General features: G+C 47.4%; 7 protein-coding genes across 7 annotated transcripts; 4 read left to right on the top strand and 3 right to left on the bottom strand.

The window, feature by feature from the left end:
- Positions 1-121: 121 nt before the first annotated feature.
- On the bottom strand, positions 122-611 carry F4812DRAFT_463625 (uncharacterized protein; the record flags this gene model as incomplete). Its single annotated transcript, XM_047938242.1, has 3 exons — positions 122-193; positions 292-474; positions 594-611. 3 exons carry the CDS (start codon positions 609-611, stop codon positions 122-124), a joined length of 273 nt encoding a protein of 90 aa, XP_047785841.1.
- A 468-nt stretch (positions 612-1,079) lies between these two features.
- Positions 1,080-3,131, top strand: F4812DRAFT_446431 (uncharacterized protein). The gene is made up of 2 exons (XM_047935643.1): positions 1,080-1,975; positions 2,039-3,131. Exons 1-2 carry the CDS (start codon positions 1,520-1,522, stop codon positions 2,627-2,629), a joined length of 1,047 nt encoding a protein of 348 aa, XP_047785840.1. The 5' UTR covers positions 1,080-1,519; the 3' UTR covers positions 2,630-3,131.
- Positions 3,132-3,713: 582 nt separating this feature from the next.
- On the top strand, positions 3,714-4,550 carry F4812DRAFT_453483 (protein-L-isoaspartate O-methyltransferase; the record flags this gene model as incomplete). Its single annotated transcript, XM_047936492.1, has 1 exon — positions 3,714-4,550. One exon carries the CDS (start codon positions 3,714-3,716, stop codon positions 4,548-4,550), a length of 837 nt encoding a protein of 278 aa, XP_047785839.1.
- Positions 4,551-5,290: 740 nt separating this feature from the next.
- F4812DRAFT_463622 (NADH-quinone oxidoreductase) lies at positions 5,291-6,237 on the bottom strand (the record flags this gene model as incomplete). Its single annotated transcript, XM_047938241.1, has 4 exons — positions 5,291-5,566; positions 5,632-5,724; positions 5,865-5,892; positions 5,969-6,237. 4 exons carry the CDS (start codon positions 6,235-6,237, stop codon positions 5,291-5,293), a joined length of 666 nt encoding a protein of 221 aa, XP_047785838.1.
- Positions 6,238-6,573: 336 nt separating this feature from the next.
- On the top strand, positions 6,574-8,035 carry F4812DRAFT_446425 (acyl carrier protein-like protein). Its single transcript, XM_047935642.1, has 5 exons — positions 6,574-7,058; positions 7,259-7,276; positions 7,343-7,423; positions 7,565-7,613; positions 7,687-8,035. Exons 1-5 carry the CDS (start codon positions 6,651-6,653, stop codon positions 7,731-7,733), a joined length of 603 nt encoding a protein of 200 aa, XP_047785837.1. The 5' UTR covers positions 6,574-6,650; the 3' UTR covers positions 7,734-8,035.
- A 190-nt stretch (positions 8,036-8,225) lies between these two features.
- F4812DRAFT_446424 (uncharacterized protein) lies at positions 8,226-10,693 on the top strand. The gene is made up of 2 exons (XM_047935641.1): positions 8,226-9,610; positions 9,719-10,693. The coding sequence occupies exons 1-2, from the start codon at positions 8,542-8,544 to the stop codon at positions 10,507-10,509; spliced, it is 1,860 nt and encodes a 619-aa protein (XP_047785836.1). The 5' UTR covers positions 8,226-8,541; the 3' UTR covers positions 10,510-10,693.
- A 4,367-nt stretch (positions 10,694-15,060) lies between these two features.
- F4812DRAFT_242120 (uncharacterized protein) lies at positions 15,061-17,426 on the bottom strand. Its single transcript, XM_047930639.1, has 3 exons — positions 17,072-17,426; positions 16,826-16,944; positions 15,061-16,680 (listed from the first exon to the last, which is right to left on the bottom strand). The coding sequence occupies exons 1-3, from the start codon at positions 17,184-17,186 to the stop codon at positions 15,175-15,177; spliced, it is 1,740 nt and encodes a 579-aa protein (XP_047785835.1). The 5' UTR covers positions 17,187-17,426; the 3' UTR covers positions 15,061-15,174.
- Between the last annotated feature and the right edge of the window lie 7,016 nt (positions 17,427-24,442).

The following is a 24,442-nucleotide window of genomic DNA, read 5'->3' as shown; positions in this document are numbered from 1 at the left end:
TTCCCTTCTTTTTTTCAACCGTGTTATATGCTATGCATGATTCTTTCAAAGGCTGGGGACGAAGACCCTTGGTATTACTACCTATTGTAATCTTATAAACCCCTTCAGCCGCAGCAAGAGCCTATCTAAGTAGGATCGAGTTGGCGCCTCCTCGAGCTCTTTTATCAGATCCTCGTAATATGTCGGATTGCTCCTAGGGCGCAATAGTGAGCCTGTAATGGGATACTGCGTTTATATCTTTTTTAGTATTCGCCTTATATAATAACCGGGGGGTGGAGTCGTTGGTTATACCATTGTCTTATATCGGTTGTGTAGAAGCGAGTATAGCGCGTTGGCTTGCTTCAGCTGGTCTTGTTCGGACAGACCAGAGGGGCGTTCGAATCGCTTACGAAGTACGTCCTGGAATTGGACCTGAGGCCGTAAGGGGTCTTTAGGCCATTGGTCAAGAGCTCGCAGGATGTGGCGCTGAGCGCTCTATAGACGTGTAAGTAAATGTGTACGAGCAAGCACCAGATTAACTTGTATATATATAATATATATAATATATATGACGATGTAATACGATGTAATACGATGAAGGATCGTTAACGTACAATTGCTTGACGAGACATCACTGAGGACCTAACGTAATGTAATTCAACGCAATAAGTAATGTCAGTTAATCACATTTGCTCCTTTCCAGTAACTAATCGTAGCTATTCTTGCGCATTCGGTGATGGGATGGGGGATGTTCTCTACTTACGTTGTCGTGCCATAGAAATTTAATGATAAATCAATGACGGAACGAATCATAGAGCTTACTGGTGCTTATCGATAAGAAATCAGTTCTCACTTCACTGCCTTAGCATTAGCATTAGCGTTATCGATTACCGTAATGGGTATAGAATCAATAACCTTCGGTCGCAGGCCTCCAATGGTTTTAAAGGCTTCTGAAATTGCCGAATTAACCGCGTACAGTTGCGCTTGGGGCTGTCAGGCGCTATTCGTCAGCCGGACCTTTTCGCTTCGGCGCTGTTCGATCTTAGGTACCTAGGTACCTAGTACCTAACTTAAAACATCCCTGCGACATTAGGCTACAGGCAACACGGCGCAGGACGGGGTGCCTACAAGTTCCAACTTCACTGTATTCCCTATGTGTTGAACCATCTTTAGGTACCTACCAACTTAGATAGGTACCTAATCTAGGGTACCTAATTCGCATCATCATCTTCTTCCCTAATCCCGCCGCCGCTTCTGCCCCGTGTCGCATGTTTCTCTCCCTTTTACTACTACAAGCCAACTTTCTTCATCTATCAATCACTTCATCACCTCATCTCTTTTTTTCACCCCTAGTCTTCAATACTCACTCTCCTTTATAGACTAGGAATCTATTTTCGTCCTATTTTCTCTTCTTACTCAACCAATAAACCTGCGTCGCGAATATTTCCTTCATTATTTGAAATCCGCCACTTCCGCTACTCCCTTTTTTATACTTTTCCCAACAGTTACATTTTTTTTTGGCTTCTACCTACTCTTAACGATGTCCGGACGTTACGAACGGGTCAACACCCAAGACGACGAACCCGATACCCCGATTGCTCCCTCTTCGTTACGACCACGATCGACGCCTAACTCTCCCCCGCCTTCATTTCATTCCCGGGCCTCTTCTGCTGAAAGAAGAAGGCGAGATGTCGATCCTGCATTAGCTGATGCATTCGATGCCGAAGACGACGATAGCGACGATGATGAACCCGATGATAGGCAGCGCTTAGTTCGAGGAAATTCTTTCCCCATTTCAAACAACACTACGAGCCAGACTTCAAATGGGAACGATGCGCGAACATCTCCCGGAAGCCAGACACAATTCTCCGGTGTTAACAACGCTCAGCATGCTAGTTCAAGAGTGTACGGTGGTGGAATACAATCGGATGGCGTATTTTCCAACATGATGGCTCGACCGGAAAGGGGCGAGAAGGTCGTTGAAGAAGCACCTCCAGTAAGTATCGGACATATTGTATTGGACGTGTTAAAACATTACTAACGACTTTTTTTTTTAAAGACCTACGAGCAAGCTGCGGCAGATGCTGCGCCACCATATTGGGAAACGACTATCCTAGCACCGGGTCTTGGTGGTCCCGAGGATGTTTATATCGATGGAATGCCCGTTGGCTCAGTATTCAGTTTTATTTGGAACGGAATGATCAGCATGTCCTTTCAAGTGTTTTTCGTTGGTTTCCTCCTTACGTACCTATTACACTCCACACATGCGGCAAAGAATGGCTCTCGCGCCGGACTCGGTATAACACTCATCCAGTACGGCTTCCTGTTGAAAGGATCCTCTTCCGACTCGGGCGGTATGGCCGGTGCGCCTACGGACGGATACGCACAACCTCCGGATCCCAACAGCCATGATTTTGACCCCACGACTGTTTCGACTGATAATGGCGAAGAAGGTTCGGCATTTAGTGATATTGTGGGCAGCGAGTGGCTAGCGTATCTGCTTATGATTGTGGGTTGGTTAATCTTGATCCGAGCGGTTTGCGACTACGTCAGGGTCAGGAAGCATGAACAACTCGTGCTGCAGAGCCCGGACAGAGGCTTAGGCATACCGATTATTGCCGAGGGCGAAAGGCCCGAGACCGTGGTTTAAGATGATAGGTATCATGAAAATCGCCGGCCATTTTGAGTTGACGGGGTGTTCTCAGGTCGATTGTAGCACACGATTGTTAGACAACTGACATCAAGATCGGGGGTACAGGTTTAGGCGTACGGGTGGTTCTCTCAAAATAACGGCGTAATGGGTGTTTGGGGATATTGTTGCCAATCCCCCTTGAATAACCTAGATATCCTAGGGTTTAGTTATGGATTATAGGTTTTAACAGAGCATTTCAAAGCGATTCCGATGTAATAATATGATTATCTCTGCAAGCAAATACCTTGGGTACCTAGAAGCCTCACGCCAAGCACCTGAGTGGGTTTACGGTTTACCACCTTACAATGCTTACATACCTCCTAGGTACCTGTAGAGGTAGGTACATGATATTGTACATGAGATCCACCAAGACCCTGAACGAATTATCTGGCTGTCTGGGACCCAGATCTGCTAGTCAAACGGCTAGCTTGGTTAGGTACCTAAAGCTGCATGAGTTTATACCTAGGTATCTTACCTAACTGTACTACCCAGTGGATATTCAGATCAGATATACACATTTAATCCCTTATGCCATGCCATGCGTTATAGATTATCGATAAGACTAGGGAAAGTATCATGTATACCGGGAAGGTTGGATATTGGGTGTAAGTGCAAGTTGATAATGCCCCGCATTGCGTAGATGGATGTCATATCCCATTCAGTTTGACGAGATTTTATGTCATAAATTCATAATATGAATTGAAATTTGAATGAACTATCCCCTTATTAATTGAATGTCGTGCACAATACTCGAACTTACTCTGCAGCAAGTTTTTATCTCAGACTTCTTTACCTATTCCAAAACCATCCTCAACCATCGCGTATGAACTTCAGGCTTCGCTCAACCTACTCATCCACCTTACTTGCCTATAACATATCCAAACTCCCTCCTCCGAAACCAACTTCCCGTCTCCCCGCTCTCGTAGCCCATTTCCACCATCCGTTCCAACCCCCGAAGAGCAGGGCATCCAGACGGTTGTCAACATTCTCAAGAACAACAACATCATCATCATCATCATCGGCTAGACGACCCCTACTAGCCATGGCCTGGTACAGCTCCGGCAGCACCAACGAGGAGCTGGTCGAGAACCTCTGGCGCTCCAACCTCATCACCACCCCCCTCACCAAATCCGCCTTCCTCAAGGTCGACCGCGCCAACTACGCCCCGTCCGACCCCTACGCCGACAGCCCCCAGCCCATCGGCCACGGCGCCACCATCTCCGCCCCGCACATGCACGCCCAAGCCGTCGAGACCTTGCTCCCCTTCCTACTCCCCAAAGAAGGACAAGAAGAGGAAAAAGCAGCCGCGCGGAGCGGCAGCAGCGTGCCTAACGTCGTCGGCCAGGCCGGCCGCCCGAGACGCGTCCTCGACATCGGCAGCGGCAGCGGCTATCTGACGCACGTGCTAGCCGAGCTGGTGGGCGACACGGGGGTGGTCGTGGGCCTAGAGCACATCCCGGCGCTGCGGGACCTCGGGGAGCGCAACATGGCGAAGTCTCGCGAGGGGCGGGCGCTGCTGGACAGCGGGCGGGTGCGCTTCCGGGTCGGCGACGGGCGCAAGGGGTGGTCGGAGGCGAGCCCGGGGGCCGCGCAGCCGGGGGTCGGCGGGGAGGCGGCGCCGAGCGCGGCGGAGGAGCGGGGGGACAAGAAAGAAGAGGCTGGGGGGTGGGATGCGATCCACGTCGGGGCGGCGGCGGCGGAGCTGCACGACGAGCTGGTGCGGCAGCTGCGGAGCCCCGGGCGCATGTTTATCCCCGTGGAGGCGGAGGACGGGTGGGACCAGTATATCTGGATCGTGGATAAGGATGAGCAGGGGAATGTTAGGAAGGAGAAGTCCGTTGGGGTTAGGTATGTGCCGCTGACGGATGCGCCGAAGTAAGTAAGTAAGCAAACGGGAGGACGGGGGGCGTTACTTTTATGCCTGGTTTATGTTATATTATCGGTTGGGAGTCTCGGTTTATTGAAAAAGGGATGGAAGTTTTGTTAGTACTACTACTAGTGTTTGATCCCAAGGTATGTCATCGCCATCAACACCGTGTCTTCCTCGCTGGATACCTAATCTGGCGAAGGTGTTAAGCTGTGAGGTTGGAGTATGGAAATAATGAAGACGAATAGCCGCTGAAGGCTGGGCCAAGAAAGTATTCTGCGAATCTTATAAGTTATGCGCGAAGATGTGTGTATTAGCTGAAAGAGTAGGTACGGATAACTTGCAAACATACCTTATTTACTACCTGTCGAATATATTAGGCTTCTTGATACGATTAAGAGGGGTAGTTTGCTTCAAAGTAAATCCCATATCAATACGTGAATTCTAGCCATGCCAGCAGGTATGAGGCAAATCTGGATGGTTCATATAGGTGAATTTGAGGCTTAGTTACGGTGCTTCTGTTGCAGGTATTTACAGATTTTATTTCATAAAAGAAACTCCGAAGCAATGCCAAATCCTTGCCTAAGATAACCACGTCAGCGTGTTTGAAAGTCCCTTCTAGAATACTGGAAACTAGAAACAGGTAAGTTATTTTAAACGCCGTAAATGGAAATTGTGTATTGCCCACCCCCTAGTTGGTATCTACAGCGTTACAATACAACTCCGCCAGGGTTGACTCTTGATTAGTTTGTTTATCTGTAAGGGGAGTCGGCTTTGATAATAGCCGCCAACTCGGGCTCCCATTTATCTCCGTTTGCTAGGAGCTTCTCCTTGTTGTATAGCAACTCTTCTCTCGTCTCGGTCGAGTATTCGACGTTGGGGCTCTCGACGATCGCATCTACGGGACATGACTCCTGGCAGAAGCCGCAGTAGATGCACTTGGTCATGTCGATATCGTACCGAGTCGTCCGCCTTGAGCCATCGGCTCGCTCTTCTGCTTCAATCGTGATGGCTTGGGCTGGGCAGATCTAGACGAAGAATTAGTTGAGACTCTGACGCATGATGGATGTCCGGTCCCGAGGCAAAAACGTACCGCTTCGCACAGCTTACAGGCGATACATCGTTCTTCGCCTGACGGGTAGCGTCTCAAAGCGTGTTCGCCACGAAATCGGGGAGAGACGGGACCCTGCCAAAATATTAGCCTCCGAACTACGCCGAATGCTTCCCTCTTTTTAAATGTGGTTTCCGTCATGTCGTCTCGATTGTATATCGCGCAGGCTCGTTTGGGTAATCAGTATGGGTATTCATATCCCAACTATCACGAACCTTTTCAAAGGGGTAGTAAATTGTGTATCTAACGGCGTAACGGCACATTAACGTTATAGTCCTTCCCCGGGGGGTCACTGAAGGACTTAAGGAGGAAGACTCACGGTGGCCTGAAGAAGTTCTCTAATGCGATGTACATGCCTCTGAACATCTCCGTCAAGAGGAAGTACTTTCCAGCGCGTTCGAACGTCCCATCCTCTTGCTCGTCCCATCGTTTCGGCGGGGGAGGTCGGAAACCCTTCAAGGGTCTGCCAGCGGGCGTGGCGTAGGTCCGTTGCGCGACTATTCTAGCCACTGTTGAAGCCGCGACAGGCTGTCGGCGGATGAGCTGACGAGACAGCATGGCTGTTGTCGATGTGGTAAGCCCTTGCATGGCGCAGTGCAATTGGGCGACAGTTGGAATAGTAGGAGGCGAAATCGAAATCGAAGTCGAATGGAAGCATTAATAACACTTTAATAACTTCAAGATCAATGTTGGAGTTGACGGGGTTTTTGGTGGAGCTCAAGATTGCCATTATTACAAAAGCATTACCGTGATTGGCTGGTACATATGTACCTTTACATAGTACGGTACATGAACAAATCCAAGTCCAGGGAAGCCACATTAAGTCATAGCCACATAGGTAATTCGGTACATGTAGTCCGGTTTGTTCCACCGAGGGGCATCTCAGGTGGGCACTTAGGTAAGAAAGATACCTACCTGATAAGATAGAAAGATAGAGGTAAAGGTTCCTCTGTAGTCACGTGTAGTAATTCATTTACTATTTCGAATCGCCGCTAGCTCCGATGGGGCCCAAGCTCGGAGGTTGCAACTTTGAAAATGACGAGAAATTTATCGTTGTTGAAAACCTCCGCGCATTTGAAGCTCTAACTAAATCCAATCCCACTACGTATCACCTTTTTTTTCGACGACCACCTTCTCCCTCCCGCCCGTCTCTCAGACCACCCCCAATTGACTCGTTCTCCATCTCCACAATGTTCCGCGCAGCATTAATTCGAACCGCCGCTACGGCGTCCCGCGCCGCTGTCGCTCGACCTATCGCCAGAAGAGCCGTCGTCCCCGCCAGAGCTGTCTTCGCCCCTGCGCCCCGGCTCGCTGCCTTCCAGACCGTACGAATGTATTCTGCTGGTAGTGGACTGAAGAAGGAGGAGGTCGAGGGTCGCATTATGAACCTCCTACAGGGTTTCGATAAGGTGAGTCGGTTTACAAAAAAATGTCGTCGAATTATTTTTACTGTTAGATTGGATGGCGGAGGGACGGGGGGGAGGAGGGTTAATCAGAAATATGTCGCCAAAAACATAGCGCAGAGCTATCACGATTTGCAGTCTACATTTGGATACGGGAGTTGTATTTTATTTGAAGCGAATAAACTTGCTAATTAAATGTTCCATAGGTCAACGACCCCAGCAACGTAAGGCCTCACCCCACCCTCACTCCAATACATCATATAAGCCTCTCAGATACTGACCTTCAGTAGATCAAGCCCACTGCGCATTTCTCAAACGATCTCGGCCTGGACAGCTTAGACACAGTGGAGGTTGTTATGGCGATAGAAGAGGTATGCATAACTATTTACCCGAGACGCATCGGTTCGACGAACATATATATATATATATGTCGTATATATTATATATTCTTGGCCATTTTCAGATTACATCCCAGTCTTGAGTTAAACTCAGTTTCTAACAATGCATTATAGGAATTCAGCATTGAAATCCCCGACAAGGACGCAGATGCTATTCACAGTGGTATGGTCCCCTCATAAGACAATGAAAACGGTTCTTTTTACTTTGAAGTAGCTGCTAACTCACGTCTAAATAGTGAACCAAGCTGTCGAGTACATCTTGAGCCAGCCGGATGCGAACTAAGGCATTCCATCTTGTACAATAACACAGCTATATAACTTCTATAGCAATGACGCGTACTGGCATTTAGACTCCACGATAGTGGCTGCTACGCACGCCTGCAACGAGTCTTAGGGCAATGATAGACGGGCTATAATCGACCAGGTCGATATAGTCAAATCCCAACGAGAAAGGATATGATTGAAGATGAGCATGGCGCGGCTAAAATCGAATACGATTCCTCGCCGTTGTATTAGTGTATAAACCTTTCCTCCCGTCCACAAGTTGTGCCACTTTGTGTGTTTAATCGTATCATCTATACCTTATGAAATTGCGAACTATATGAATTTCGAGTAAACAGTAAGGTTCACCAGCATTAAGTCTCACATACCTTACATGGGTCCAAGGTCAAGTACGTCTGACGACGATGCTAAGGCTGATCTGATCGACCCTCACCGCTAGCCAATGGGATGGGGATGGAGACGGGGACAAGGGTTATCATAAGGATTTAGACTCCATCCTTCGTTTTTGCATCAATACCTAATCAATAATTGTCAATAATTGAAACGGCTTATGCGAAGACAATCAGCTTATGGTATCAAGGATATTTCTTTTCTTTTTTCTTTTTTCCCTTCATATCAGATCAGAGCTACCCTTTGTCGTTCATTCTTTGGCTATATGTTTTACCAACTGCGAGCTTGTGAATATAATTTACAGTCTGCTGTGTTTTAACCCTTCACCCGCGTTGGGCGTTGACCTATATCGACTAGGTGAGGTCCTCGCCTTCGAACGAAGTTGAGAAAGCCCAGCCTGTGTGGTTGTATTACATACAATGGACAACTCAACCGCGAATAATAACGGAAACAGCAATGAGGTGGGCAGTACAGGTATGGACAGTTCGACGCTGGCGGGCGTGGTCTCTACGGTGATCTCTTTTATCGCACTGATCGTCTCGTTCATCCAGCTGCTATACCAGTACTACACCAACGTCTCGCTGAACGCCCTCGGCGCGAGGAACTGCAATGAAAGGGTCATGGGCCCTTGGGCCAAGTTCACTCGCCGCCGGTGGAGATGGCTAGAACTTCGATACGAGATTATCTTCGAGTCCCCGATTCTCTTCGCGGCGCCGGTCTGGAACCCGCGCGGACCTATCCCAGGCCGCGAGATCTGGTATATGAGCGGGAGCGACGAGAGCTATGCGGAAACTAGGACTCCGATGTCTGTGGACTCGGGCCCCTTTCCCAGGACAGCTGCTGTTCGGCACGGCGTCAATGTCGAGGCTACCTGGGTATTACTACTACGAACGCTACAGTCGATGGAGCGCGACAGCTCGAAATGGCTGGATGTCGTGCAGAGTACGGAAGACTGCGAGAAACCCTTGCCTTTCGCCCATCGTACGCTGGCCATCGCCGTCCAGGCGCAGACGCTCTCGTGGGATTTCGTACCGAACTTCAAGAAGCCGTTTGCAAACACAACCATCTGTCACATGGTCGAGATAGCCGCCATGCTGGGTATATACTGGATCATGTGGGACGCAACGGTAGATCGTTACCGTGCCGAGGGCAACGGATGCATGCTGCTAGGGTCCTTCAGCGCCGAGCAGGGTATCGTGTTCAAGTTCGTCAGGCACGACAAGACCCAATTTCGCGAGCACCGGCTCATCCCTAGCAATATCATTAAGAGGCTCTGCTTCGGCTTCGCTCCGACCTTTTACCTCCTCGATAAGTACGACTTCGTCCCGGAGAAGGGCGAGCGCGAGATAGCTACAGATCCGATTCTGCCGCTCCTGAAGTTGGGGAGCAGACAGGAGATCGTCGAGACGCTTATGGATCTTGGATGTCCCGTACTGATATCTGAGCATTTCCTCAACGAAGATGCTAGGATTTCCCACCTTTTTCCCAGTAAGCATCTCACTTCTCTTTTCTTCTCATTTTACTATCTTCCGCCTCAAGAGCGCGAGCTATGATATATATGATCTACAAGCTTACCCATACCCACCTACTATCCAGTCGTGTTCGACATCTTAGGAATGCTAGGCCGATCAATCTCCGTCGAAGGGTACTGCTACCGCTTCCTGCCCAACCCGACCATATTCCGGTGGGATCGCCGATGGTTCAAGACGAAGCGGCTGCTTCTCGTTTTCGGGGAGCATCTCTCCCGGCTCATCGGGGCCTACAACAGGACGGGGGATACGCCGGAACCCTTGCGTGCTATTGCGTCCGCGCTCGAACGCATAAGTCCGCAGCTAGAGAACCCCAACGCCAAGGACTACTCGCCGGCACTGCTGGATAGCTTGCGCCGTACTATGACGACTCTGGATGGATACTTGAAAAACGCGCCGGGGGACTGGGAGTCGCCGTCCGAGACCTTGGTGCTCGATATAGCCAGCAGTCACGTTGCCTCCTTGGTCACGGACCTCAGCCGCCGGCCGTCGTGGTTCGTGGACTTATTCCCACTGCGACGTGCCGACGACGGCGTCAACGAATACACATATATAACGTTCCTATTCCAACACAGTCGTCGAGCGGTGGTACAGTCGCACGGCGATCTGAATGACCTCTATAACTTGCCCGTCGGGGAGATAGAGATCGAAGCACCGCCAGCGATGGATGTGGTTGCAAAAGGGACGGATGAATTGCCAACTCCTTGGAGAAGCGATGCGAGGTTACGCGATGCCACGTGGTGCTTGCTTGTGTTCCGCATGCTATGCTGGCTTCAACTGCATGACTTTCACAGGGACGATGTCATGATTCCACGTAGCGCGACTTATGGGAGTCGGATGCCTGTATATATTGTTTGACATAGACGGTTCGATATATTTACGACAAATCAAGATATAAACAAAATTGTAATATTGTGCATCGCAAGTGGTTGTTGAAAGCGACTACGACAAGAGCTCCGGCTTGACACCCGTATAGTAGGTACTTATTTTCAATCAAGAGGATTACCCCTTTCTCTAGCATAGCATATAGCAAATTACGAACAAAACATCACTAAAATACCTACCTGTAACTAACATCTAAGTGGGATTAAATTTACAGTTAATGCTTTGACAAGCTCATTGCCAACAAGATACATCGCCGCAACTTGGATGATGCGGAGGCCGTCTACCTCAGACTATGTTTACTAAAGTAGAAAACATTTAATGGTACCTAACCTTTCCATCCCGCGCGTTGCTCAGCATCAGGTACATCTACTTTGCGATAGCTTTGTCGACATTACTTGACAACACAACAGGCAATATCTAATATCTAGTTGCGAAATAAAACTACCTCTTGTGGTTTGCGATGCCATCAAGTCCGTGTCTTACCAACTTCAATTTTTGCTATTGGTTAGTGCAAGCAACCCAAGGTTTTACGAATTACTTCAACATAGGAGCTGATCAATGGTCAGGTAGGTAATGAAATGGGTGGGCATGTTGTTACACAGAATACTCCTATTTAGCAGCTACGGATGGGTCTGCTCGCGTGTTTGTTCCTGTCCAGGTAGAGCTAAAATACGAGAAGCACCATGTGACGATGAACGCAAACAATGAATCAGGAGGTTACGATTCAGCTACGAACTAGATGGGCAAACAAGATAAATACCTATACGAATATCTACTTGGGCACGTCGCAAAGCAGCTGCGTACCTAGGTAGGTACAAATTGGGGGGTAGGTAGGTAGGGTCATCATACTCAACCTAACATCACGAGGAATACTCCACCTCCAAGTCTTCGAGGCTATATTAATTATTAGTAATTCCGCGCAAGAAAGTCCGTCCTCTGGAATATGCATGTCTTAATATGTATGCGGTCAGCCTCTAGCGCGTACCCAGCTCGAAGCTGCGAATGTCTGTGATTGGGCCGTGCGAGCTCCCAGTTGATCTCCAAGCAACGCTGCATACGACCCTAGCCTCACGGTCTCATGTATAGACTTATACAACTATTCGTAATCTTGGATCACCAGACTGGTCGATTGCTGGCGAGCCGGGCCGAGCTGGGGTTACTAGGTGGATTCCAGGTCGTCGGGATGCACAACAGTTCTGCGCAACGCCCAGTTCAGATCGGGGGTAACCAATGCTCTAAATGTACCTAATTCATTCACTTATACGCGGCTCAATAAGCTCTGACATCTACTCCAAAATTGCATTTTTACATAGGTACCTCTGACTTGAGATATGCCCAACTGACCATAAGTAGTACCTCTTATTGAAAGACAAATCATACTATCCGGAATTATGTAGTAACAGATACATGATGTTACGCGAAGTTCCGTGTGAGTTAACTACCTACCTAACCCATATCAAACGCAACGTAAGTACGAATTCTAAATTTAAGTAGAGTTAAATACACTTTGAGCAGCGAGGATTGCTATATTAGACAGGCCTGCTAATTTGGCGTTGGACCTCGCTGTACTTGAGAACTGGGGCTGAGTCCAACCACTCTTGTTAGATAAGGTTTTTAACTCACAGCCTTGAGTATTATTAACGTGGTATAGGGATGTAACAACTCTCCCCGTAGTCTTCTGATGGTCAGTGATTTAAAACTACCTAACTACCTAAGGTACCATAGCAGCAGAACCTTGGAATTTTAAACCATTGGGATATATAATGATCATTGATCAGAGGCCAATGTTAAGCCATGTTCAATACTAAGGGTATGCCCAATATTAAACGTATGCCCAATGCTAAAGATAGATTTCTTAATAGTTAACTACTCTTATTTTTTAAAAAATAAAAAAAATTATTATTTTTTTTTAATAATTTTTTTTGGAAGATTGCATCTTACCACTTAACAATTTAAATTTTTTTTTCTTAAAAGTTCATTTGATTTTTAAATTTATATATTAAAAGATGAAAAATGTCTTAGAAAAAAAAATAAAAAATTTCAACGTTAGGCATACCTTTAGCATTAGGCATACACTTAACGTTAACCATTAATCAATAATCATTATACATCTCAAACATTGCTCCTCAAGTAACAGTTAGGTATTTTGACACCTATATTAACGCTTAAAGCCTTATTTAATGGTTAAAATTCCCAGGCCTCTGCCGCTACGGTAGGTGCTCTACCAACAGCATGATGAGCAAATCACAGACCGGCCGCAATGGAGAGACTAAGCCTCTGACTACCTCCCTCCTTAATGCACCTAACGCAAAGCACCCTCGTAGACAGACACTCGTACATGTGCCCTTCTGCCTACCTAGGTACCTGGCTTTCTCCCATTGTCATTTCCAGGCTTTTATTTTAATGTGTGCCTTGGCCTAGATGATGTTGAACAGGCTGTTTCAAGGGAGCGATTCGCAAAGAGTCGGCCCGAGAGCCCAGCAGAGAGAAATGGCAACCTCTTCAACTCCAAGCCTCGTCCTAGGCAGCAGCCACCCTGAATATAAACCAAGGCGGCTATTTGTCGTATCTCAGTGGTTGGTGAAGTCACCTCAGTTCAGAGAGGGTGTGAAAGAGAACAAGCTCTGTAGCCTTCTTCAAAAATAAGCCTCATCAAAGATAACTGTCCGGGTGTTGGTAACTTAGCTTCGCCCGAGTCGCAATTCGCTGCAGTGTATCCGTAGAGCCTTGACAAGTTCCTTTAACCATACATACTTCCACACTACCTTTATACGAAATCGTAAATACGCGTGAATTCAGTGTGAACGCGAAGAGGCCGCGTCAGAAAGAAACATTGTGCGCATCTGCGCCGAGGCTGTCTATTGATGTGGCACAGACTCCTCCAACCATCGATATAAAGTGTTTTTTTCTTTTCAATACTACCTAACCCCCAGTGCCTACCTCACATCACGTCACATTTATAGCCGTATATCGATAAACACAAGACAGCCGGGCGACTCATATTAACTCGGACGAGGGCCCCATGTATGACACAAACTGTACCTGCGTACGCGTATGATAGTAATCCTGGGTTGACAAGCAGAATGCCTCGGTGGCGGAAGCCTTCCTCGATCAATAGGTTAACTGACCGGGATGCAGAATCCTTCAGCCCTACGAGTTTGTCATATACCTATTGTGAGGGATAGAGGAGTCATCAAACCCTGGGGTTACATGGAAGAACGATCAGCAGATTTGCCTACCTTCTACTCATTGCCCTTACATCCCGCGCATCCCCCTGCTCGACTCACCATGTCCTTGTTTGCATATTCATCCTTCTACCCCTTACCTGCACTGTATACCGAAAACTTGTCAGGGTGCCTTTCGATTCACTCGGCGCCTTTCTGGTAGTTGCCCCATTGTCTACCTGGCTTGACTCATCCTAGGCCATGATCGTTTCTTCTTCTACGTAGGATCTGTCTATCAGGTGGACTTGTTTGTCCTCGCGTAATGTACCTAGGTAGCTGGGCCTATTCGTAAGTAAATGTCTGACCAAGGAAATAAAGTACACTTCGCCATTTATAGGTGATATCGTGAGCTGTCTGATTTGGTGGAAAGGGGTAATAAACGTCCTAGCATTTACATACCCCTATGTGCTATTACTATGCACCTATCTATCCTTTGAACTGTTCCATAACATTCTGGCCAGCCAAGTTATATGTATAAGGTACCTTAGCTTAGGTAAATACCTATGTAAGATATGTAGGTATGAATGGATGAGTGTATGAATGTGTAGCAGCATGATCCTGTTCTAGTCCAATTGTGAATTTTCTTTTGTGTTTTTTTCGTGTGTATATGACCGCCTATGTCTACCTCCATTTCCTATTCCAACCAAATGACTGAATCCCGATTACATGTTAAGCATAAATAGCTGAACATTGCGTGTGATAGATCGGATGAGATGTGGAAACATAGATAGAAAAATAAATGGTTGAATGCCGATAAACCCAGGATATCTCCAAGAATGTAAATAATATAAGCAACCGCCCCCTGTGACGCAAGATGAAAACCCGGTTCGAAAACAGGTTATAAACAAGAGAAAGGGGAAAAAATGTAAGAAGAAATCATGTGGTAAATATGATATTTTTGCCCAACCAACTCCGGCCCCCTTGATTGCATGTCCTGTAGATAGTCTCTTAAGAAACCCGCTATCTCGTCGGGGTGTCAGTTTTGCCAACCTGGATGCCGTGAGAAAAAGCTAAACAACGAGTAGCAGGAGTCCGCCATCTCTATACACGCCTGCTTAACTATGCAACAGTCTTCCTTTTCATACTTTCCATATCTCTCCCCCTTTCCTCCTCCTCCTCCTCCTCCTCCAATATGGACAGGACCCGTTCGTAGCACAACGCCCTTTGTATAATACTCTCCTCCCATGTTTTATAGCCGGCTTCTGGGCGCTTTTATAATTCGTGACTTCGTGACTCGGGACGTGGTATGTTTTTTTTTTTCTTCTTTTCTGTTTATATGTGCATCTCGAAATACGCATACTTCGAAATGCTTTCGTAGAAGGACCGGATATATCTTTCTTGGATCTTCATTGGTATCCTCACGAGACAATGCGTCATTTATATCCTGGAATTACCTCCTCGACTCAGTATCGCTTTACCGGCCACCGACACCCTCAACCACTCTCGCAGCGCCATCGTCCTTCTTCCCGGGCCCTGCGGCTACACCAGCGTAACTGGAGCTCCAGACGCTCATAGCCGTGCCCACGCCGGACATTCGCTTTCGCGCCCTTATGGTGCTATCCCGATCGCCATCTTCGTCCATGCTAAATACGAATTCGCCATCCTCTTCCCCTATGGGGGTGGTGTACCGAGCGCTAGAGCTGATGGAGCCACTGCTGACGTGGCGTTCGCCAGCTCGGCCGTTTGACGGTCGTGACGTATGGGAATTGGGATGCAATAGTGGTGATTCACCTCCGTTGCTGTCGATGCGTGTGCGTTGCAGCTGCTGAGACAAGGCACTTAAACCCTCGATGCTACTGGACCGGCTCGAATTGTGTGGTCGCACAACATTGGCACTGAGGCTGGATTGGCGAAGAGGACTTCCGACGTGTCCAAATGCACCTGCGCTAGCTGCTGCAGCATGCTTCTTCGCCTCGTGTTCCTCGTGCTGTCGTTGGAACAGCGGTCCCCACCGACTTGGACTCGACGCCATGGGGCTGCCGAATTTCGAGCTTACCTCACCGTTGGGTGTCCCCGTGCCACTCATCCCCGCGATACTGGGCGACGTACCATTTCCCCTGTGGCCGTTAGAGTCTTCATCAGCGGCTCGCGAACCGCGTCGTGCTTTCTCGGCCGGGGTTAACAGGTCTTTCAGATTGTCAGGCAAATAATCCTCCTCCAGGAAAGGAAATTCCGACTCCCAATCTCGGTCGATGGCACCGACGATAGCACGGGGCGCGCTACTGCTAAGCATCTTAGGTTTAGCATAGCGGCTCGAGTGCATCTGACGTCTGCCAAAATATTCGTCGGACGGTTGAGTCGGAGGCGAGGAACCAGCCGCAACGGAAGAAAGGTGATCATTGCTGCCGAATGCCGAGTGGTGTAAGAGCTTAAGAGTTTCTGAGGTTCTCGAATCCTTAGCCGCGTTCAGAGATGGTGATGGGGAGTCGAGTCCGAATTGCGAGGGCACCGAAGATGGCCACGGCCCTCCGGGATATCTGGCGGCATTCGAGATACCATTCGAATCGAAGGATGCTGGAAGAGGGGCGTCGAGTACGGATAAGCCCTTAGCAGTTACGGGCGAGAGACCTAGGCCGAGGCGGGCCGGGTCCTCTTCTCGTGGTGAGCCATACTGAGAGCTAGTATGGGAATATGTAGTATCGATGGTAGGCACGTTTTCTAAGCTCGATCGTCGATCAATGGATTGATAAGTCTCGCTCGGTGACATTGGAAAGCCGTATGCGTTTCCATATGATGGATTGGTGTCGGCGCGCATAAATGAATTCGTTAAAGCGCTGTTGGAGGAATTGTAGCTTGGATTGACTCGGCCACCGAGGTGGATGGGCTGGCCGATGGTGATACCATTTTTACCGTAGTTGATTCGCCGACCGTCGGCGAGGACGTGAACATTGGCGCATTTAGGTCCGAACTTGCAATTGCCCTATAGTTTCACCAACATGGTTAGTCGTTCTTATTTATCGTCGTACCTAAAGACCTGAAACCTAGTACCGAGGGCCCCAGGACCCGGGATCTGGGTGTATGCGAAACCGTGAGACTTGGGGACTTGGGAGACTTGTCTTCCTTACCTTAGCGAAGTACTTGCACACCGTTTCCGAGGCAGTACCCAGATCGTGACTGAAGGGACACGCGGAACCAGCCTGACATGCGCCTTGTCTAAAGAATTTACACGGTACGTGCGACGTGTCTGCGATTAGAGAAGACCGAGGTTAGAGAGGAAACGATCTCAAGGTTGCCCAAGGTTGGACAGAGCATGCAAACATGCAAAATATGTATTTACTTAGCATTGAGATAGATATTAAAATATCACTTACTCGGTGGACTCCTCGGGCCATCGAAGCGGCCGTGTGAGGGAACTATCGGACTCATTGTATTTGCCTGGGATGGAATGTTTAAGCTACCGGACCTCATATGACGATACTCGGACATTTTAGAGGTAGCAACGGTAGCTGCGATCGGGTAGAGAATTTAAATGCGACGGGGGAAGAAGAGGGAAGGGAAGAGAAGGGAAGAAATAAGTTGTAGAGGTTGCAGTAATAATACGGGCGATAATAGTGACAATAATACCAGTTAGTGGGTAGAATGGTAGGTAATAAACGGCGATGGTGGTAGCGAGACGTGGGAGGATTTTAGGAGGGGCGCGTCGACGACAACCTGGTCGCAGCAAGCATTGACGCCCCCTTATCGTCTAAGCCCAGGGTCGAGTTCTTTTGCTGCTCTTCCACTCTTGATCAAGTCCGAGGGTGGTTGTCGAATCGGCAGGACTAATCAGCTAGACGATTTGTTAGTATCGAAGCACGTAGCAGAGTTTCTAATAGTCTGATAATAAGAAAATTAAATAAAAGTAAAATAAAAAGCTAGGCAAATGTACGGGCCGAAAAAAAGAAGATTAGAAGAAAAATGATAACGAATTCGGACGATGACGATAATAATAAAAAAGAAAAAAAGAACTAAAAAAGTCTCGTCCAACCCTACCGCCTACACGTATGATGCTAATGCAGGCGGATACCACTTCGATGGTGTAAGGTACAGGAACAGATAATAATGAAATATAAAAAGTTTAATATAGGTGGAGAGAAGAAATTGGACTTGGGAAGCGATGATTTGAGAATTCCGAAGCTCCGGGGGTACAGTTATTGTGTGCGTACCTATTAATATGCGTGGTGTGTCTCAAGGTTACTGGAGGAAACGGATTGTGAGCTGTTGATTTTCCTACAAGGCGAAAAAAGACTCTCGAATAGGACAGGGAGAATAGAATAGACGTAGAGGAAAGAGGAAAAACCACGGACGAAGAAAGAGTAGGAAGGATGGCTAGCGGCGGCAGAGATTCGGCCAAATCAAAGAACTGCACAGCGACGAGGGGTGAACATCCCAAATTGGACTGGACTGGACTGGACTGGACTTTGACCTACGGGTTTGGGTACCGGGTAACAGGTAACAGGTACCTAGCTAAACTAGCTAGGTAACCTAGGTGTAGCTAACGGTTAGCGAGCGATGATAGAGTGAGAACGGAGAGAGGAGCTTGGATGAGCTTTAATTATTATGTATTGGCCCAAAACGTAAATCCGGTGCGGGTTGGACTCTGGTAGGTTAAAGTTAACCTGTTAGGCGGGAGTTGAGGAAGATGGAACCTCAGGACCTGGGGGAGAAGAGATGGGATGGGTTACAGTGGTCCTACCGGGTTCTGATTGGAATGGGAGAACGATCGTAGTTCGCAGGCGGGCAAACTTGCCTAGTAAATCCGCCGGGATAAAAGACCTACAAGGACAAGACTCAAGAGGGGTTCGAGGGGTCCTAGACGTTCACACTTTATGAATATAAATGTGGGGGGGAGGTCATGTAAGGCGGTAAGACGAAAGACTTTCGTTTTATTGAAAAGGGTAGAAAAAATGCAGATGAGAATAAGAACTGTATTCATAGGGTGGTTAATTGGAGTTTGAGTAAAGTACCAGGTGTGTACCTAGGTAACTTATATATAGGTATTTTGAATAAAAGGTAGAAAAGCAAGGTAAGGTAAGGCAAGGCAAGGCAAGAGAATATTGAAGTAGGTTAGGCTAGGTTTAGGTGCCTCCTAGGAAGGTAGGAATACAGTATGAAGTAACTAGCATAGAAATGATGTGGTTTACCTGCTTCTTAATTCTTGTTCTTCGTCTTGTCTCTTCTTCAAACCCTCTTGGCTGATTAGAAGAGACAGTGTCGTGAGTGAGTAAGTGAGAGTATCACGACCGGAAAATTCGGAGAATTTGTGATAATTGCAACAAGGATGACGATAGTGATGATAGTGATTCGGAGCTATAATGATGAAATCAATGTTACGCCTGACTGTTTTTATTATTCTTCTTATCCTGGTCTTTCTCCAGCGGCTAGATCAAAGTCGTTGATGATTCGTAAGACTCGGACGATTCCAGTGGGAGGTCATCTACTTGTAAGCTGATGGTACAAGCTCAAGACACCTTGGTGGCATGTAACGAAGTACTGGGAAACCGGATCAGGTAAGGTCTTTCCAGGAACCCGCAGTTGCGTCTGCCTGCCCGTCCAGTATGTCTCATAAGGTGGTGGATGACTCTAACCAGCCACGAGGTCACGACTTAAGCTGTGTCAACACCACCCCTCATGTGTTCCCACTGGGTAACTTCTAGTGTACTATGACGCCCTGTATATATGAGCGAGTTGAGCTGGAACCCTAGAGAACAAGCTCTAGGCAGTTAACGTAGCAATTGCCTAAACGAAGCGGGCCAATGTAGCTGCCAAATAAGTAAACGACCTGAAGATCAGAGTCATATGCAAGTCGACGTAAGGCACTGTTTCTCTTCGAGATCACCAGTAAATAGGTACCTGGATACAGTTACAAATAAAGCCGGCGCCTCCGCGTGGGTACTCATTCGTTAGCGGCTCTCGGCTAACCCTTGAGCCGAGTTCTTGTTCTTGTATGCTATCAAGCGACGAAGGAATGGCTCCAGGATAAGGTCAGACAGTCCAGGACCTGGGAAGTTTTGGCTAGGCCTATACAGGGGTGACGATGGCCTTGTGTGGGGGTCTCGCTGGTACTTCCAACATTCAAGTACGCGAACTTGAAGCGCCGTTAGGTTGCAAAGAAACAGACAGCAGGTTAAAATTATTAAATCGTTCACCCGGTTCTCGCCGGTCCCGTGACTTTTCAATCGTGAGAGAAGAGGGATTGCGACATGACCTGATCCACAGGTAATGAAACGGTGAGTTGGATCGCCACGAAGTCTCACGATGATGTACAAATGTATGTATGTAGTTAGAAGAGGAGTTATATCCCCATCCAACCAGAAAGTTGAGGGGTGGGTTGAGATTGTGCCTTAGGCCCGTAACTCTCACAATGCCCTGGCAAAATGGATCGCTACCTTTACCTAAGGTAGATATCTTTAAAAGCGGTGAACAACGTACTGGTATAATACCAGCTTGGACACTGGTTTTAATGTAGAGATAAGTTTGACCGAACCCAACCACTTAGGTATACGAAGAAGTATATGCGGGCGAACGGCCGGCCACTTGTATGCATGAGATGATGGGTAAGGTGAGAAGCCCGAATTATGCTGATGATGGATCCTTTCGCTTTGAAACCCGACGTGTGGCACCCAATCAATCAAGGCCCTAGAGAGTACATAGGCTCCTAAAAGGTTGCCGTGCTCAAGGTCAACAAATGATAAGCCGCGGGGTCGGTGTTCTTTTGTATTAAATAACACCGTTTATCCGAATTTGTATCAGGTCCAAAGATGCTGGATTTGGGGGAATCCGATCGGCGAAGCGAATGAACTACCCAGGGCGGCTAGATACCCTAAAAATAATCTAGGTACTACGTAGGTAGTATAACGCGAGAACCGCACGGACAGGTGGTTGAACCAAGTTAGGCTGCAGATAGTCGAAGTGCCAAGCAGATGGATCGCCCTTAAACGGTCTGGGTAAAAGCGAGCATTGGTCTAAAAGATGACGCGACGGGATGGGATGTTCTTGTTCCTAGTCTTTTTAAAAATGTCGGATGCGTGAACTCGGCATAAGCTATCATGACAAATGCATCCCTTGAGCCGGAAACCCCACAATCGGATACAGTTAGGTTTCTCACTCTATATAATTTGTTTTGCGCTCATCATATTTCTGGTCTCAGGATGTGATGTGGTGGTGAGTAAGTGAGACGTGAGGCTAAAGAGCTAAGTACGAAGTGTAACCCGTAAATGGGCACAAGAGTGGTAAGACGGAAGTAGCTCCCTTGTGCGCGTCCCGAAGCGTCGGTGACCAGCAACTTGCCTCAATGGAAAGTTAGGCTTAAGTGATATATCAGATATACTAGTAACTATTCTCGTTTCTCCCTGGTCATTTTCCGCACGAGGGCATCCGTAGGTCCTGCTCGTATTTGTCGGGCCAAAGACACTTCGTTCTTGACAAGGACGCTCAGCCGTGGCGAAGTAGCATCAACCAAAGAGCTGATGGATTTCGTAGGATTTAGATGTTGAGAATATGGATAATTTGTGGGATAATGAGAATGCAGGGCGACGTTGTGGGAAGAGGAGGATGCGACTTGAGACGTCCCAAGCAGGTGGTTCTGGAAACTAAGGGAGCTTAGCTGTCATCCATCAGAACACTTGTGCTTTGGGGGCCACCCCAAACGTTTATTTATGTCCGCGAGATGTCATATGGCCGTGATATGAGTGAGCACTAAATTCGTATATTGTATTGACCGACCTTGTTGGAGCGGCCGGCGCGCAACCTCGGACGAAGAATGACGTACGGCACCGTACGCAACGACCATCAGTTAGCCTCTCTATAACACACAATAAAGATAGACACCACATAAATTAGGTGTTGTTATCTATGCCGATATGTCTAAGGTGGACAATGTCTACTTGTTTTTTGCTCATGCCTTGGATTTCATGATGATCTCGACTATCTTCAGTTATACCTTGATAGCTTGCATCGGATGAGCGACGAAGGTGCATAAGTGGCGACTGCAGCCATAGTTGCAGCGCTTCTATCATGCCTCGTGTAAGTAAAACCGGGACAGACTACGCGCATATTTGCACACACATGTACGCACGCACGCTTATTGCATACCGCGTTTTTCGCCTTTAGTTAGTCTATACCCATAATCATGATGTTTTAGTATTGTATAGGTAGGTTAGATGCTTAATACCCATAAGATAGCTGAAGGACAGATATTGATGGAGGTGTATTTTCTCGAGTATCATCAGCAAGCACTCGACGCATGTCGAAGAATCCGGCCAGGTCTTAGGCAACCCAGCTGGAATGAATGGTCCGGATCGAAAGGGTAAAAAAAAAGAGAGAGGAGCCACCAAGTCATCAGATGTTTAGTTTAATGACCCGGGGACATCGATAAACTAGAAGACCGTTTCAGCCTTTGACCTGGCTGCATCGGTGTGCTGCCACGAGGTCGGTTGAGGTCTCCTCTATCCGCACCTACGAACAGCCATGGTACGATTAAGGAAGCATTGCCATCGAAATTAATCTGAAAGTCGATATCGCGAACCGAGATATCCGATAGATAGGTAGTGTATACACTTCGTTACTACCTCTAAGGTTAGATGCATATTATAAAGTACATAATATATTCTGGTGGGGATTAGATATGTACCTGTAGATATTCATACGGTATACCCACTGTACCTTACCTTAGGTACAATATATGTGGATATAAAGCTGGCTCGTGATACCATGGTAGTTAAAACAAAACCAGATAACGATTTCTAGTGTACTATGTAAGTTGAGACGATTGACGTTGTGATGTGATCAATGGAAAGGGTTACCTGATGGCACCCCAGCTGCAGCACCCTTAACCCCCAATTTTAGCAAATCTCCATGTGCTCGGACCTTCTGATTGTGGCGGCGGTGGCGCATTACGTAGACCTAATAGGGTTAAGATGTATCGCCCAGCCGCCCCACTCATCCCACAAGCCCGCAAGCCCGCTAACCCATCCTTCCAATGTTGTCCACTCAAGTTTTCCCCGGCCGGCAGTGGATTTGATTGGCGCCTGACGCGTCTTCGAATAATAAACCACTTATCCACCACTACCACCATTTTGCCCGTCTTTCAACATCCTCCACCTCTCCCACCTCTCCCACTCACACACTCACACACTCACACGCATCTGCACAAAAACCTCGTTTACCTGGATGGAGTGCCACCTTCTAGGTATCTATTAGGTAGGTAGGGATACTAACAGCCCAAGATACCTGTTCAAGTTGCAAACCGTACACATACCGTGGTATAATTCTGGTCAACAACCGGAATCCACCCCTTAGGTATCTATGGCAGAGCTCCATCACCAGACAGTCATAAACAGTCATAAACAGTGATTAGAGACAAGGACTGTTCTTTACTATTAGAAGTTACCATGGCGGTAGAATGCGACGTTATCACCTTGCCGTCATGGTCCATCCTGCTCCTAACCCCATCAGACTTAGCTAATAGTACATGCCGATCCGCTCCTGGTAGACATTTATCTCAAACTGGTAGCTCAACTGCCGACAAAACACAAGTTATTGGGGGAAACTAGGATCAGCTCAGCCGGGAACTTGACGTGATCACCGACCGCTGCAGCATTTGGAGAGCCACTTGGAGAGCAGAGCTGTCCGCGCGTTTCGACCGAGGCGCTGTAATAGACCCTCATCTTAATTCATCAACGACCTACTTGTCAGCCTGTCAACGCCGTAGCTCATCAGTCTAGGGAAGGTATCTCAGTCTCATCATATACCTTTTCTCCTCGAATGGTCATTCTCCAACGTTGCCCTAGGGCAGTGTCAAATTTTTTTTTTTTTTTTAAAAAAAAAAAGGACTGGAAACACGCGATGAGCTTCTGAGCTAACCTAGAATCGCTCTTCTTGATGTCTTGTCTTATTCACAAGGTGTGTTTTTTTTTAGAGCTGGGCATCAATAGGGAGATCGATAAAACGCCATTCATTTCCATTGTTGCCTCTAGGCTCAGTATGCTTCAACACACGATAAATGTACCATTTTTTCTATTTCATTTCGAGCTTTTCTAGCCTCGTATAGGCCGATTCTTACCAAAAGCAGTTTGATACTATACAGACGAGCCAATCGCGTAAGTCTCCACAACTGATTCAACCTAACTACATGTCTACGCATATAGCTACAGATAGAGTTCTTGGCAGGATTTTATCATAATGAGACTCTACCCTCCCAAGAGAGCGTATGAGTTCTACACGACCCTTGCTTAGCTCACGCCAATTCCCACAACCTGATATTCTTCGCTAAGCAATACTGAATTCTGTTTGTCCTATTCAGCAATCCAGTAGGTTAGAAGAACTAGCTCAGGCTTCGATTCGCGAAACTCAGAGACTAAGCGCTAGGCTAGTTCCATGATTACTACTAACAAAAAGTCATATGGTCGTGTTCATATTAGTATGGAATTGTATAAGGTTAGTTTTATAAGACTATTTAGTCTTCTTATCTCTTTTCAGTTATTTCAGCTTCGAAGGGGTGGCGGTACTCTACCGGTACTATTATGCTTTGTCTCTCATGACTCTCAAAAGATAAGGTTATTCCTGAGGTTGATTAACCACCTGAGTGAGCATGAGCGCAGCCTTGTATACACATAACCTATCAAGGTACCCCTAGTCAGCCACTACTCCCCAAAGTGTTCACGGTGTGGCCACACCACATCTTTTCCTCGCAGATAAGTCAC

Source organism: Daldinia caldariorum (assembly GCF_022478825.1).
Source record: "Daldinia caldariorum strain CBS 122874 unplaced genomic scaffold F4812scaffold_26, whole genome shotgun sequence".
NCBI lineage: Eukaryota > Fungi > Ascomycota > Sordariomycetes > Xylariales > Hypoxylaceae > Daldinia > Daldinia caldariorum.
This window is presented reverse-complemented; position numbering and strand designations above follow the sequence as displayed.

What these genes read in the sequence shown, in the direction of transcription:
- F4812DRAFT_446425 (XM_047935642.1), top strand. Translation starts at nt 6,651, where the DNA reads ATGGGGCCCAAGCTCGGAGGTTGCAACTTTGAAAATGACGAGAAATTT. An exon ending in TTGTTATGGCGATAGAAGAG is followed by an intron (nt 7,424 to 7,564) that starts GTATGCATAACT and finishes AATGCATTATAG; the next exon opens with GAATTCAGCATTGAAATCCC. An exon ending in CGCAGATGCTATTCACAGTG is followed by an intron (nt 7,614 to 7,686) that starts GTATGGTCCCCT and finishes ACGTCTAAATAG; the next exon opens with TGAACCAAGCTGTCGAGTAC.
- F4812DRAFT_446424 (XM_047935641.1), top strand. Translation starts at nt 8,542, where the DNA reads ATGGACAACTCAACCGCGAATAATAACGGAAACAGCAATGAGGTGGGC. An exon ending in GATTTCCCACCTTTTTCCCA is followed by an intron (nt 9,611 to 9,718) that starts GTAAGCATCTCA and finishes CCTACTATCCAG; the next exon opens with TCGTGTTCGACATCTTAGGA.
- F4812DRAFT_242120 (XM_047930639.1), bottom strand. Translation starts at nt 17,186, where the DNA reads ATGTCCGAGTATCGTCATATGAGGTCCGGTAGCTTAAACATTCCATCC. An exon ending in TGGCCCGAGGAGTCCACCGA is followed by an intron (nt 16,945 to 17,071) that starts GTAAGTGATATT and finishes CTCTAATCGCAG; the next exon opens with ACACGTCGCACGTACCGTGT. An exon ending in TGTGCAAGTACTTCGCTAAG is followed by an intron (nt 16,681 to 16,825) that starts GTAAGGAAGACA and finishes GTGAAACTATAG; the next exon opens with GGCAATTGCAAGTTCGGACC.
- F4812DRAFT_446431 (XM_047935643.1), top strand. Translation starts at nt 1,520, where the DNA reads ATGTCCGGACGTTACGAACGGGTCAACACCCAAGACGACGAACCCGAT. An exon ending in TCGTTGAAGAAGCACCTCCA is followed by an intron (nt 1,976 to 2,038) that starts GTAAGTATCGGA and finishes TTTTTTTTAAAG; the next exon opens with ACCTACGAGCAAGCTGCGGC.